The sequence below is a fragment of the Coregonus clupeaformis genome, unplaced genomic scaffold, assembly GCF_020615455.1.
Source record: "Coregonus clupeaformis isolate EN_2021a unplaced genomic scaffold, ASM2061545v1 scaf0095, whole genome shotgun sequence".
NCBI classification, from domain to species: Eukaryota; Metazoa; Chordata; class Actinopteri; order Salmoniformes; family Salmonidae; genus Coregonus; species Coregonus clupeaformis.
The window spans coordinates 505,001-520,456 of NW_025533550.1; the positions used below are offsets into that span (position 1 = coordinate 505,001).

Sequence of the window (15,456 nt, forward strand, 5' to 3'; positions counted from 1 at the left end):
AGCTACCGATGACATTGAGGCATACCTGCATGCATTTGAGGCCACGGCCACTAGGGAAGCCTGGCCCAAGCAACAGTGGGTTGGTCTGTTAGCCCCCTTTCTAACCGGGGAATCGCTGAATGCTGTCCGGGACCTGGGCCCTGACCAGGTTACTGACTATGATGCCCTGAAGTCTGAGATCCTCAGCAGATATGGACTCACAAAGTTTGGTATGGCCCAGCGCTTTCACAGCTGGACCTTCCAACCAGACCAACCTCCTCGGGCGCAGATGCATGAACTTGTCCGAATCGCAAGGAAATGGCTGGATCCGCAGAGGAATACAGCAGCGGCGGTGGTGGAGGCCGTTGTGGTGGATCGTTACCTACGCGCCCTGCCTTATGAGGCAAAACGGTTCATCAGTCAACAGGCCTTGACCACGGCTGATCTGACCGTGGAAGCTGTGGAAAAGTACCAGGCCACAGCGGAGATGCTGAATGCTTCCCGAAAAGACCCCAGGAGTGCGGCCCCACCACAAATGGGAAGAACCCGTCCAAAGGACCCCAAGGTCTCGAACCCAGCCACGTCAGGACTTATCCCGGCTCCAGGGGGAGCCAGAAACCAGGCGGGTCCAAGAAGAGTACACCAGGAGGGGGGAAACTCGACAGTGTTACCGGTGTGGGGAGATGGGACATATCTCCTGGCAGTGTGGGAAACCAGCCGATGAACCTATGCCCACTGCGGAGTCCTCCAGCTCAGCACCCACACACCGTTTTGCCTCGCTCTTGGGAGTCGTGGATGGCGGCCCAGATCGACCCCCCACCTGCCCGGTAACTGTGAATCACCATGATGTGGAGGCCTTACTGGATTCTGGTAGCCGGGCCACCCTGGTGCGTAAGGATTTGGTGGGCCCAACGTGTCTGACCCCCGGGGAAAGTCCTCCCAGTTTCCTGTGTCCATGGGGACACCAGAGAATACCCCATTACTGAACTTACAATGACCAGCACACGGGGAACCATACACACGACGGCGGGGGTGGTTGATTCCCTCCCCGTCCCTGTCCTAATTGGACGAGACTGCCCAGCCTTTTACCCACTCTGGAGAGAGTCTCAGGAGAGGATAACCCGAGTACCTCGGAAACGGAGAGGCAAGACTCATCCTGGGAAGGCTCCGGTGCAATCCTCCGAATTACTCACTCCCGCCCGGGCTCTGATAGGGAGGGCAGGTGCCCAGACCGACACAGAGACGGAGCTACAGAATCTGGACAAAGAACTGTCTGGTCTGAAGGGGACCGCTGAGAGGTATCGTTTGTTAAAGCAACAGTTAGACATGAAGACAGAAGAGTTAGATATCCTCCAGGCTAAACTCCAACAGAGCTCCTTCCATAAGCAACAGGAGGAGCTGGAGAGGCTGCGCAGGACCATCGAGGAGTGTGAGGAGACCCTGCGCAGTAGTAAGGAGGTCCAGAAGAAGGCAGAGGAGAAGTACAAGGTGTTGGAGAACAAGATGAAGAATGCGGAGGCAGAGAGAGAGAAGGAACTGAAAGCTGCTCAACAGAAGCTAAACTCTGCTAAAACCAAGGCTGATGCGTTCAGTAAGAAACTCAAGGAGAGACAACAGGAGGCTGAGTCCCTGGTCCTAGAGGTGGAGGAGTTGAAGAGAGAGCAGGCTGGCAAGCACCACGGCAATGCGGACGCCCTCTCCCGGCGTGATGCCTTCTTCGCTGCCTTTACCCCGACGAGGACGTCGGTCCCGAGGAGGGGGATGTGTGATGTCACGAGAGGCTGTGTCCTGGAGGGACGTTACATCCCCCTGAGGTGGCTGCAAACCCAGACAGCTATGGCTCCATCTGCTGGTATGGTCGGGAACTCCACCCCTCTATGGCCAATCTTCCCACGCAGCTGAAACAAATGAGGAGCTGATGAGCTGAAGGTTTGGGAAGGGAAGAGACACACTGAGGGAGTGTGTGGGGGGTGAAGAGACACAGTCTCCAACCTGGGCTCTCTGGAGGACAAGAGTGCTGCACGTCCACTTCCATGAGGAATATAAGGATTTGGAGATACTTACCTTTGGGAAATACTCACCTTTGGATATATGCACCTGTGGAAATACGTGAGAGACATTTGGAAGGACTTTTTGCTGGGTTGGCCACTAGCTGCAACGTGGACTACAGTAAGGCTGGGGAAAAGTTATCTGAGCGAGTGAGAATTATGATTTTGGATGTGGAAGAGACATCCCTGAACTGTTAACCCTTAAAGAGCCACAAGAGAACAGAATGTTGTTATATTTTCGTTAATTTCCCAAGACCGATAATAAAATCCTTGTTTTGTTTGAACCTTGTCTCCTTGCACTACTTGAGCAATCCCGCTGAAAGCTGTGTAGCCTCTCGTGACGTCACAATATCTACAGTATATAGCTTCTTTCCTTTCTTCTACTACTTATACTATAGGATGTTACTGTAGATTGGAAGACTATTCGACTGAGATGTTACTGTAGATTGGAAGACTATTCGACTGAGATGTTACTGTAGATTGGAAGACTATTCGACTGAGATGTTACTGTAGATTGGAAGACTATTCGACTGAGATGTTACTGTAGATTGGAAGACTATTCGACTGAGATGTTACTGTAGATTGGAAGACTATTCGACTGAGATCTTACTGTAGATTGGAAGACTACTCGACTGAGATGTTACTGTAGATTGGAAGACTATTCGACTGAGATGTTACTGTAGATTGGAAGACTATTCGACTGAGATGTTAACAGCAGGTTACAGCTGAATTTCTTAACACGCTACTAATGGGAGGTTACATGGAGCTCCGAGCTAAAATAACCCTGATTGCAATGAAAAAACAGCAGAATAAAACTAGCAGACCAGCTGATCTGATGCTGTTACGCCAGCTTGATACTACACAGCGGAAATGGCATGGAAAATAGTAATTGTCTGTTTCTTTGGATAACGACTTCCAAATAATAAGAAATGACTCTCCCTACCACATTTCTTTCCAATTCAGACATTGTTTCTTCAATAATGTCAATATGTCACAGTAGTTATACTGGTCTTGTAGTCCTGGAAGAACATATAAAGGTTAATTCAGTGTTATCACATACAGTGGGGAAAAAAAGTATTTAGTCAGCCACCAATTGTGCAAGTTCTCCCACTTAAAAAGATGAGAGAGGCCTGTAATTTTCATCATAGGTACATGTCAACTATGACAGACAAATTGAGAAAAAAATATCCAGAAAATCACATTGTAGGATTTTTTATGAATTTATTTGCAAATTATGGTGGAAAATAAGTATTTGGTCAATAACAAAAGTTTCTCAATACTTTGTTATATACCCTTTGTTGGCAATGACACAGGTCAAACGTTTTCTGTAAGTCTTCACAAGGTTTTCACACACTGTTGCTGGTATTTTGGCCAATTCCTCCATGCAGAACTCCTCTAGAGCAGTGATGTTTTGGGGCTGTCGCTGGGCAACACGGACTTTCAACTCCCTCAAAAGATTTTCTATGGGGTTGAGATCTGGAGACTGGCTAGGCCACTCCAGGACCTTGAAATGTTTCTTACGAAGCCACTCCTTCGTTGCCCGGGCGGTGTGTTTGGGATCATTGTCATGCTGAAAGACCCAGCCACGTTTCATCTTCAATGCCCTTGCTGATGGAAGGAGGTTATCACTCAAAATCTCACGATACATGGCCCCATTCATTCTTTCCTTTATTTGTCCTCCAAACACGACGAGTTGAGTTTTTACCAAAAAGTTATATTTTGGTTTCATCTGACCATATGACATTCTCCCAATCCTCTTCTGGATCATCCAAATGCACTCTAGCAAACTTCAGACAGGCCTGGACATGTACTGGCTTAAGCAGGGGGACACGTCTGGCACTGCAGGATTTGAGTCCCTGGCGGCGTAGTGTGTTACTGATGGTAGGCTTTGTTACTTTGGTCCCAGCTCTCTGCAGGTCATTCACTAGGTCCCCCCGTGTGGTTCTGGGATTTTTGCTCACCGTTCTTGTGATCATTTTGACCCCACGGGGTGAGATCTTGCGTGGAGCCCCAGATCGAGGGAGATTATCAGTGGTCTTGTATGTCTTCCATTTCCTAATAATTGCTCCCACAGCTGATTTCTTCAAACCAAGCTGCTTACCTATTGCCGATTCAGTCTTCCCAGCCTGGTGCAGGTCTACAATTTTGTTTCTGGTGTCCTTTGACAGCTCTTTGGTCTTGGCCATAGTGGAGTTTGGAGTGTGACTGTTTGAGGTTGTGGACAGGTGTCTTATACTGATAACAAGTTCAAACAGGTACCATTAATACAGGTAATGAGTGGAGGACAGAGGAGCCTCTTAAAGAAGAAGTTACAGGTCTGTGAGAGCCAGAAATCTTGCTTGTTTGTAGGTGACCAAATACTTATTTTCAACCATAATTTGCAAATAAATTCATTAAAAATCCTACAATGTGATTTTCAGGAAAGAAAAATCTGAATTTGTCTGTCATAGTTGACGTGTACCTATGATGAAAATTACAGGCCTCTCTCATCTTTTTAAGTATGAGAACTTGCACAATTGGTGGCTGACTAAATACTTTTTTCCCCCCACTGTAATTCTACAAATAAATAAATAATCTCCACTATCCACACAACATAGGAAATGTTACTCTTCGCTACCAGCCAAACCACGAACACAAATACATAATTATAATATAATTTGTGCAACTTTGTATAACTTTATTAGAATACAATATCATTTTATTCAAAATACAACACAATCACAATTTAGTTTCAAATGTCAAATGTGTACAGTTCAGGAATATTTCCTTTTACCCTCTTGATGAGAAATTGTCATGTTTTATTAAGACAAGTAAAATTATTAATGGATTACATAAATTGTAATGAAATACTTTATTTTAGTTGTAGGGAATGATTGTCAAATAGATAAATCACCCTTAGTCTACTCAAATAGCAAGATTAAAATGTTCTGATAATAAAACTCAACAGAGGGTGAAATCATCTTGAAAACCGTTGGTTGCAATCAGGACTAAAAGATAATCCCAACATCCGCGTAATGGAGCTGTAAATCGGGGCTGGATGATGGTTGCAATTGAGATCAGCTATGCGGGTGATTTTAGCTCGTATTGATGGTTTAATCAGAGATCAGTTGGAGATAATCTAGTGGCCATCAGTTGTTGCAATTGTTAATAATATTTCAACACAATGGGCCAGAGTCCAGGCTAGTCTTCTAATGGAATTGTGATTTCACAATCATTCCCAGAGTCCTATGTCTTGCTGGTTGTACATAGAGGAAAACACACACAGTTTTCTAGACCCACACCAGACCCCCCTCCAGCATCAGACAGACAGCTGTGGGCCATTAGCGGCGTTGGCTAATATGTAAATCTGACAGGGGACCTGGGACTCTGTGTTCTGACAGGGCGAGGCGATGACGCGCTGACATAAGTATATCTCAGCTGTTGTTGTGACAAGCCACTCTGTAAAAGATGCTGCCCATTGAATCATCAACCATACCGCGCCATCACAAAACAGGGTACGTCACAGGCTGGCACACACACAACAATAACATTTGGCCCCTCCAGCCTAATTACTAGGAGAGGAAATAACCCTAATATAACACACACAGTTTTGTATTGCTATCATTGTGGGGACCAAATAATTGATTCCCATCCAAAATCCTATTTTCCCAACCCTAAATCTAACCCTAACCTTAACCCTTAACCTAACCATAACCTTAACCCTAACTTTAACCCCAAATCCCTAACCCTAAAACTATCCCTAACCCTAACCCTAACTCCTAATCCTAAACCTAAACCTAACCGTAACCCCTAACACCTAGCCTTAATTCTAACCCTAACCCTAATTGTAACCCAAACCCTAAACCTAACCCCTAAGCTTAAAAAAGTATTTTTCCTTGTGGGGACCGGCAAAATGTCGCCACTTGTCTGAATTTTCCTTGTTTTACTATCCTTGTGAGGACTTCTGGTGCCCACAAGAATAGTTAAGCAAAAAAAAGCACACACACACACTAAAGAGACAGTAGCAGTACAAAGAATATTACCACCCACTGCCATTCATCATGCGGTCACACCCCATGTCACATAAAACATTCCTATAATTAGGTAATGTAGAATAGACGTAATTGCTCTGTAATTGTTGCTATTGTTATTCACCTCGTGTTTTTTAGTCATTGCTCGGCTGTGTGTGATTACACGGAGCGTGTGTGTGCGCGTGTCTGTTAGTGTGCATGCATGTAAAAATGTTTCTATGTTTGTGTGCGTACAGTGCAACAGAGTGTAAGTGGATATTTCGTCACACTAATGGCGTCTTTAGCAAGACCGTTTCGATGGAAACCGCGTTGCCATGGAAACACTGCATGTCTCTTTGAATTAGAAATGTCTCTCTCTTTCCTTCAATCCCTCTCCCTATCTCTTCCTCTCTCTCTCTGCCTCTCTCACTCCTCCCACACTCCCTATCTCCCTTGACCACTCTATCTCTCTCTCTCTCTCTCTCTCTCTCTCTCTCTCTCTCTCTCGCTCTCTCTCTCTCTCTCTCTTCTCTCTCTCTCTCTCTCTCTCTCTGTAACACTCACTTTCTCTCTACCTCTGTCTTTCTCTTTCTATGAATCTGACAGTACAGCTGATGCCAGTCAAAAAGTGTATTCAGTTAGATGAGAGATGGACCCAGAAATGGAGAGTTGGCTGGTTGCATTTATTTTCTCAGAGAAGTGTGGTAGGGTTAGGGCAGCGGAAAATGTTTGGAGAAAATTGTTTTGAATCAAATGTTACATATTGCAAAAGAGAAACGGTTGAAAACCAAAATGACAGGAGGGAAAAAAGAGAGAGGAGATATTGCAGATGAAAGGAGGTGAACAAGGGAGAGGGATTTTTTTGTGCTTTTTGGCATCAGTGTCCATACTGCCTTACCAATCTATCCCATTTGAATTAAGAGAGAGAGAGAGCGCGTGAGAGAGAGCGCGAGAGAGAGAGCGCGAGAGAGAGCGCGAGAGAGAGAGAGAGAGAGAGAGAGAGAGAGAGAGAGAGAGAGAGAGAGAGAGAGAGAGAATGGAAGTGTTTGAAATAAAAACTGTAGAATACAGGTGTTAGTTTGAGAATGAAAGAGAGTATGCTGATGAATAGACAGAGAGAGAGAAAGAGGGATGAGTGAGGGAAAACGTAATGAAGGGAGGAATCAGCATGAAGTGGATGGGGACAGAGTTAGGCTGAGGAGGAGAGAGAAAGCGAGAGGAGAGAAGGAGAGGGAGTGGACAGAGTTAGGTTGAGAGGAGGATGAGGAGAGAGAAAGCGAGAGGAGAGAAGGAGAGGGAGTGAGCGAGAGAGGAGAGGGAGTGGAAATGGGAGTCAAGACTTGCCAAAAAACGCACTGACAGGGTTGTGAACCGCAGGTCTCTCATTGTATGTTGTGCTTGACTCTACTCTGCACTCTAACCCTCTGTGCTTGTTAGAGAGAAGAGGGGTAGAGAGAGAGAGAGAAGAGGACAAGGAGGGGCATCTGAGGGAGGGAGCGAGCACACACACACACACACACGTTTTTGGCAGAAGTGAAACCCACATAAAATCACTGGCATTTTCTCAAGAGGTTGATCTTTGATGGTTAATCAAGGCTAGAGTAATTCCTACATTATGTGCTCCTATTTCCTTCCATTCTCCAGGAAGAATTCTTCGCGATTGATATTTACATTTGAGTCATTTAGCAGACGCTCTTATCCAGAGTGAATTATACAGTGTTTACATTTTCATGCTTTTTTTTTCTTACTGGTCCCCCGTGGGAATCAAACCCACAACCCGGGCGTTGCAAGCGCCATTTTCTACCAACTGAGCCACACGGGACTACAATATGCTTCTATACAACGATATGCTTTTATACAAACTGTTGTTTTCTTTATTCAGTCACTATTCATTACGCCAGTGTATTACAGTATAGTCTTTCTATAGTGACACTGCATTAGCTTAGCATTCAAATAAAAACATTTTATATTTACATTTTAGCAGACGCTCTTATCCAGAGCGACTTACAGTTAGTGAGTGCATACATTTTCATACTGGCCCCCCGTGGGAAACGAACCCACAACCCTGGTGTTGCAAGCGCCATGCTCTACCAACTGAGCTACAGGAGACTTCTCCTCCAATGTGTTTTGAGAAGGAATCAAGGAAAGAGGAACTGAGAAAGCACTATAGTACACAGTAGTTAGTTATCCATCTCGGGCTCAGTCAGGGTCATGTATAAGTGGCTCCTCTCTATTGGGTAGGGGGGAATGGACCAATCAGCACGCAGTGCACCCATGTGTCAGTGATTAATTACCCAGCATGCTCTCCTGTTGTTAACGAGCTTAATCAACTCCTCGTGACTGGAGGTTTTCATTAACCGCAGAGGGCAAAGTTCTTGTTCTCCTCCTCCATTCTTCCATCCTCCTTTCCTCATTGTCTTGGGCTTTTTTCTTCGCTGTCCCGACCAGACTCATCTTTTACCTTCCTTCCTTCCTTCCTTCCTTCCTTTCTTTCTTTCTTTCTTTCTTTCTTTCTTTCTTTCTTTCTTTCTTTCTTTCTTTCTTTCTTTCTTTCTTTCTTTCTTTCTTTCTTTCTTTCTTTCTTTCTTTCTTTCTTTCTTTCTTTCTTTCTTTCTTTCTTTCTTTCTTTCTTTCTTTCTTTCTTTCTTCCTTCTGTTCGTCCTTCCTTCTGTTCGTCCTTCCTTCCTTCCTTCCTTCCTTCCTTCCTTCCTTCCTTCCTTCCTTCCTTCCTTCCTTCCTTCCTTCCTTCCTTCCTTCCTTCATGTCCCGACTACCAGCCTCTCTGTCCTGGTCTTGTCCTTTAATCTGTCATCCCCCTGTCCTTCGCTGTCATTCCATTTCAGCTGACATGATGTGAGTCCTGCCAGGGCTGTGGACGTTACAGCAGCAGATCCAATAAGACAATTGGCCTTCTCCATCCTCTCCCTCCGTACACAGAGTGGCAGTTTGAGACACATTAGAGGAGACTGGAGGAAAAATGTTTGAAACTTTGCAGAGGTTTTGAAAAAGGTGTGTGTGTGTGTGTGTGCGTGTGTGTGTGTGTGTGTGTGTGTGTGTGTGTGTGTGTGTGTGTGTGTGTAATACAGCTGAATTTGAAACACAAAGCGATAGTCATTTATTTTAATTAGATATTCAGCACATGATTAAGAACTCTCTTGAGAGCAGAACCTGAAATATAGGAGAAGATGGTGAGGGGAAAAGTATGTCTGGGAAGAGGAGGATAAATCATTCCTGGTATTTCAAATCAACTTTGACTTGATGAGTTTCTGTCATTTTCTGTTTTAATCTAAATGCTTATAGGCTGATTCACTGAGTCATTCACTGCTATGTCAAATAGGACCTATATTATTAGTGTCTTGTTATTAGCAAGAAGCCTCTGCTGTGTGTGTTTGCTTGCGTGGGTGTGTTCGTACGGTGCAGTATGTGAATGTCTACATGTATGTATTTATGCATGTACATGTATGGTACCATATGTCCATATAGTATGCGTGCATGGTGAATATGCTTCCAAGCTGTAGAACCAGTGCATGAGCAGTCATGTTGTATGGCCTGAGTTGAACCTCCTCTGTGTGTGTGGAGGCTGGTCGTGTGTGTGTGTGTGTGTGGGTGGGTGGGTGGGTTGTGACCATGGGGGTTTGGTGCCGTGACCAACATGATATTCCCCACACAGGGGTCAGAGGTAGAGCCTGCTGGCTATGGTGAGGACAGGCCTCAGCGTGCTGCTAATAAAGGTCAGAGTGTATTTTACAGTCCGTTAAAATGGACATTATACTGGAAAAAGAACTATATAATGTCATTTGTAATGAACTGTAAAATGTGCAAAACACTACTGTACATACTTGGTTTCTTTGGGATTCATTGAAACGAACCACAGAACAGGTTCTGTTAGACTGGTACCTGGCAGCCACCAGATGTACTAGATTGTTGGATAAAGAACAAAACCTGCACCATTTATCAAAACATTGATTTCCTTGTGATTTACGCATAACATTAACAGCTTCTTACTGTAAGAGTGGGTAATTGCCACACAACAGGAGCGAAAACTTTTTGCTAGTTTGTTAATGACAGCGGAGATTGGAGCCAGAGATTTGAGATGCTGAGGTTCTTTTTGATTTCATATTGTGCTGCTCACAAAATGTTGCAATGTCCTACCGCACTCTGTATCTAGTTCCCATGATTGCCATCCCAATTTTCCAGAGAATGTCCATGTCCTCAATCTATTGGCTGGCCAGCAAATGAGACGAGAGTGTCTGTGTAATAATTTCCTGGACCAAAAATAGCAGAGTAATTCAATCAAGACACTGTGGGATCTTCAAATGAAGTGTATTAAAAAAAGCGACGCAGCAGGAAAGACGTCAAAATAGGGTCATTCCTAATTAAACAAGGAATGTTAGATTAATTAACTCTGTTTGTATTTGATTAGTGAAGAAATATGATGATGAAGCATGATGAGCTTAAACCACAGAGCGAGATTGACAGCAGGATGAACGTGCTGGGGAGAAAATATGGATAGAGAGAGGAAAGATATATAGATGGAGGAAAGACAGATGAAAGACAGATAGAGGAAAGATAGTCGGAGGGAAGAGGATGAAAGGTGGATTGAAAGAGGGGAGTGATGAAGTGGAAAAAACAGAGTGTTTGAAGGAGAGGAAGGAAAGGATGTGTCCCTACTTTAACACAGCTGCTACTTCAATGTGTGAATGTGTGGGTCTTGCTCTGGTTCTTACTCTCTCTCTCTCTCTCTCTCTCTCTCTCTCTCTCTCTCTCTCTCGCTCTCTCTCTCTCTCTCTCTCTCTCTGAGTTCTTAGTTTTTTCCTGTTTTCTCAAATGAGACTCCTCACTATCTCTCGCTCAGCCCCAACTGCCGCCTCCTACCCTCTCTCTCTCTCTTTCTTTCTCTCTCTCTCTCTCTCTCTCTCTCAATCCTCTCCCACCAGGGCTTGTTAAGCGGAGGGCTGATATGTCGCTCTCTTCCTGAAAATCTAAATGAGACAGGCTTTCATTGGCATGACATGGAGATGAGTTGCCAAATCCTTTCAGACCCGCTTTAGACTGTTCACACACACAAACTCATACACACATGTGCACACACACACACACACATACCACAGTACACATACAGTACACATTGACGCAGCAGAGGAAGCAGCTAGCTCCGCCAACAACGCCAGGCGAAGCCACCGTGACAATCTGATATAAATCAAGCTCACAAAACTTCAAAGTCTTAATAGGTTTAAATAATAGCCGCCCTCAACACTGCTCCCATCCCAACGCATCTTATTGAAACGGGTGACATACTGTAAAGAAGGAAGCAATGGAAGCACCTCGGGCTCATTTTTAAAATTCTTTGTATATTAGATTCTGCATATATTTATACATGCATTGCAGAGTGGTTGATGTGAGGTGTTAGAGTCACTATGTTAAAGACCGGGTACTCACATATTAGGCGTCATCCCTGTACAGTACATTACAAATCCTCAGGGAGATGCAATAGGTTACAGTGTTGTATAACGACTGTGGCTGGTTGCTGTCATCTTTATGCACAACGGGATAATGACGATAGTGATAGTGAGTCATTAAAGCTACTGTACTTTACTAGCCTCCTTTAGCTAATGTATGCAATATGCAGCTGTGTAGCAGCAGAAGTGGAGCCACTACAACACATAATATGGAAGTGTCGACTCACGTGATTTCGCACTGAACAATCAAACTTAAATAGCACCAGGCAGACAAAAGCATGTCAAAATTCTAGCAATACTCTTCAGAGAGTTACAATGATAGTTGTTGGTTTTTTTTATAAAAAAAAAATGTGTCCTTTCGCTGCTCTCTTTTATTCATTCCCATTGAGTTGCATCTCTCACATCACTCATAGGTTCCATCCAAAATGGCACCCTATTTCCTGTTTTGTGCACCACTTTTAACCAGGGCCCAAGCAAGTGTTGGGCATCACATCACAGTTAGCTGGGCTAGTGAACACTGATGTGAGTGGAGAGGACAGGCAACCTGGTCTCTGATCAGAAACGAGACAGTCTGGCTCTGCTGGCTCTGCAGGATGCTGGTTGGCACCTCTCAGATATGAGCTAATTGAGCTTTAGGACTTTGTGTAAATAAAGAATAAAAACAACCCACAGACAGACCGTAATTCTATTAGGAGAAAGAATGTGTGAATTGATGAGGACATTAAAGAGAACATTAGACTGATTAGCTGTTATTCTATGAATACTGGAATAGGTGCCTGCTGATCCAAATGAATGACATAAAGAGAGAAAGAGAATGAGAGAGGAAAAGTCTTCAAATGAAATTATATCTGTATCCGTACAGTGATTAATAATGTAGGATAGAGAGAAAAGATAGAGAGATGTGTATAAAGGTGTGAAGAGGAGAGATAGGGCTCAGGATAGATGGAGACATGTGGAGGATGAAGGGGAGTCAATGACTGCTGTGGAGTTGTGGTTGATAGACAGGAAATGATGGGAAGGGACAAACAAAGCGTACATACAATAACACTCACCATTGAAATGCATATGGCCCTCAGAATATATGGAACAAAATCAAAACAACAATGGATTTCAATACAAACGTTAGAGGTTAAGGGTACGTCTATGATGCGTTCGTGCGCAAGCATGTTATTTTAACACGGTTATTTCAAGTGAAGTGTATACTGACTGTCAACGTGTCAGGATTAATCCCCCAACCTCCCCTATTCAACTTCCACTCTTCCGTCCCCCGATTGACATGGAATGTGATTACCTCATCAAAGCAGAAGCTAGGTAACGGATCAAGCCATATCTGTCCCCGTGGGGGGAGATGTATCAGGGGGGAAGTGGCCTTTGATGTGGAGTGGAGTGAGAGCTCAGCACAGCCTGCTGCATGAGTAACATGGGGCCACGACCCATGGATACGCCCATACACACACAGTCACATACAGAGCTGTCACAAAGGCAGGCCATGCTTGCTTGCACATGGGAACATGCACATATAGTATGGACGTGACACATATTCATTCAAGAACTAACGAACGGTCTCGTTCACTCACTCACTGTGTACACATACGGTGGGGTCCAACATTACACATTACACTCATTAAGATTAGCAAAAATTACTGTGTAAAATAAAATTTCTAATACTGAGCTATATTGTATGCTCAAACAAATATTATGTAATACTTATATAATTGCTCAGAGAAAGAGATTCTGTTCAACAAGTAATACTTTTTTTGTCTCAAAAAGGTAGGGTTCAAAATTATTGACACCCCTGTTTTCAATACCTTCAAATACCTCACCTTGCGAGGATAACAGAACTGAGCCTTTTTCTAAAATGTTTTATGAGTTGGTGAACACATTGAGAGGGATCCATACAGAATCCTTCCAGATCCTTGATAACCTCATGGGATTGTCCTCTTCAAATCAAACCACAGGTTTTCAATTGGTTTCAAGTCCGGAAACTGACATGACTATTGCAAAAGTTGAGATAGAAAATATTCCTTGTTAAACTAAATCAATTTCTCTGAGCAATTGTACTAGTATAAAATAAAGTAATTTTCCATTTGTTTAGCATACAATATAGCTCAGTATTTGAATTATTTATTTTATACATTCCTTTTTGCTCATCTTTATCAAGCGTGTGAATCATTTCGGATCCCACTGTACATATGAGCAGACAACACACACACACACACACACACACACACACACACACACACACACACACACACACACATGGGCATGTTCGTTTTACTATCCTTGTGGGGACCAAACAATTGATTCCCATTCAAAATCCTATTTTCCTTAAACCTAACCCTAAACCCTAACCACTAACCCTAATCCTAATTGTAACCCTAACCCTAACCCTAAACCTAACCCCTAAGCCTAAAATAGCCTTTTTCCTTGTGTGGACTGTTGAAATGTCCCCACTTGTCAGAATTTTCCTTGTTTTACTTTCCTTGTTAGGACACACACATACGCACACTCACAAATCTCAACCTTCATGTCCTCATGAGTCACACAGTCACCGTCATGGGTGACTGAACAACATCGCCCTAGCCCCCTGGACCTCCCTCCCGTCTCCAGATGTTGTGTGTGTGTGTGTGTGTGTGTGTGTGTGTGTGTGGCCGCGCATATATGTGTACTATCCTCCTTTACATATTATTTTAATTTGACCGTTGACCTGACCTCCCCTTCTTCTCTCTTCCCCCTGTTTCCAGGACGACCACTCCATGTTCTTCCAGTTTGGCCCGTCCATAGAGCAGCAGGCGTCCATCATGCTGAAGATCATGGAGGAATACGACTGGTACATCTTCTCCATCGTCACCACCTACTACCCCGGATACCAGGACTTTGTCAACAAAGTGAGGCTAGGGGACTACACCAGACCTGGGTTCAAATACTATTGGAAAAAATTTCAAATACACTATATATACAAAAGTATGTGGACACCCCTTCAAATTAGTGGATTCGGCTATTTCAGCCACAACTGTTGCTGACAGGTATAAAATCGAGCACACAGCCATGTAATCTCCTTAGATAAACATTGGCAGTAGAATGTTCTTACTGAAGAGCTCAGTGACTTTCAACGTGGCACCGTCATAGGATGCCACCTTTCCAACATGTCAGTTCGTCAAATTTCTGCCCTGCTAGAGCTGTTATTGTGAAGTGGAAATGACTAGGAGCAACAACGGCTCAGCTGCGAGGTGGTAGGCCACACAAGCTCACAAAACGGGACCGCCGAGAGCTGAAGCGTGTAGCGCGTAAAATCGTCTGTCCTCGGTTGCAACACTCACTACCGAGTTCCAAACTGCCTCTGGAAGCAACGTCAGCACAAGAACTGTTCATCGGGAGCTTCATGAAATGGGTTTCCATGGCCGAGCAGCTTAACACAAGCCTAAGATAAACATGCGCAATGCCAGCGTCGGCTGGAGTGGTGTAAAACTCACCGCCCTTGGACTCTGGAGCAGTGGAAACGCGTTCTTTGAAGTGATGAATCACGCTTCACCATCTGACAGTTTGACGGATGAATCTGGTTTGGCGGATGCCAGGAGAACGCTACCTGCCCGAATGCACAGTGCCAACTGTGAAGTTTGGTGGAGGAGGAATAATGGTCTGGGGCTGTTTTCCATGGTTCGGGCTAGGCCCCTTAGTTCCAGTGAAGAGAAATCTTAACGCTACAGCATGCAATGAAATTCTAGAAGATACTGTGCTTCCAACTTTGTGACAACAGTTTGGGGAAGGCCCTTTCCTGTTTCAGAATGACAATGCCCCCTGTGCACAAAGCGAGATCCATACAGAAATGATTTGTCGAGATCGGTGTGGAAGAACTTGACTGGCCTGCACTGAGCCCTGACCCCATCGAACACATTTAGGATGAATTGGAACGCTGACTGCGAGCCAGGCCTAATCACCCAACATCAGTGCCCTACCTCATTAATGCTATTGTGGCTGAAT

At 44.3% G+C, this 15,456-nt stretch overlaps 1 protein-coding gene across 4 annotated transcripts in view; it reads left to right on the top strand.

Moving 5' to 3' along the window:
• grin2bb (glutamate receptor, ionotropic, N-methyl D-aspartate 2B, genome duplicate b) overlaps window positions 1-15,456 on the top strand; it is a 141,314-nt gene that overhangs the window by 60,152 nt on the left and 65,706 nt on the right. For all 4 annotated transcript variants that reach the window (XM_045213272.1, XM_045213275.1, XM_045213274.1 and 1 more), the window contains one exon: window positions 14,220-14,363. In XM_045213272.1, coding sequence (XP_045069207.1) covers window positions 14,220-14,363 — 144 coding nt within the window. The remainder of the gene's footprint in view (window positions 1-14,219; window positions 14,364-15,456) is intronic.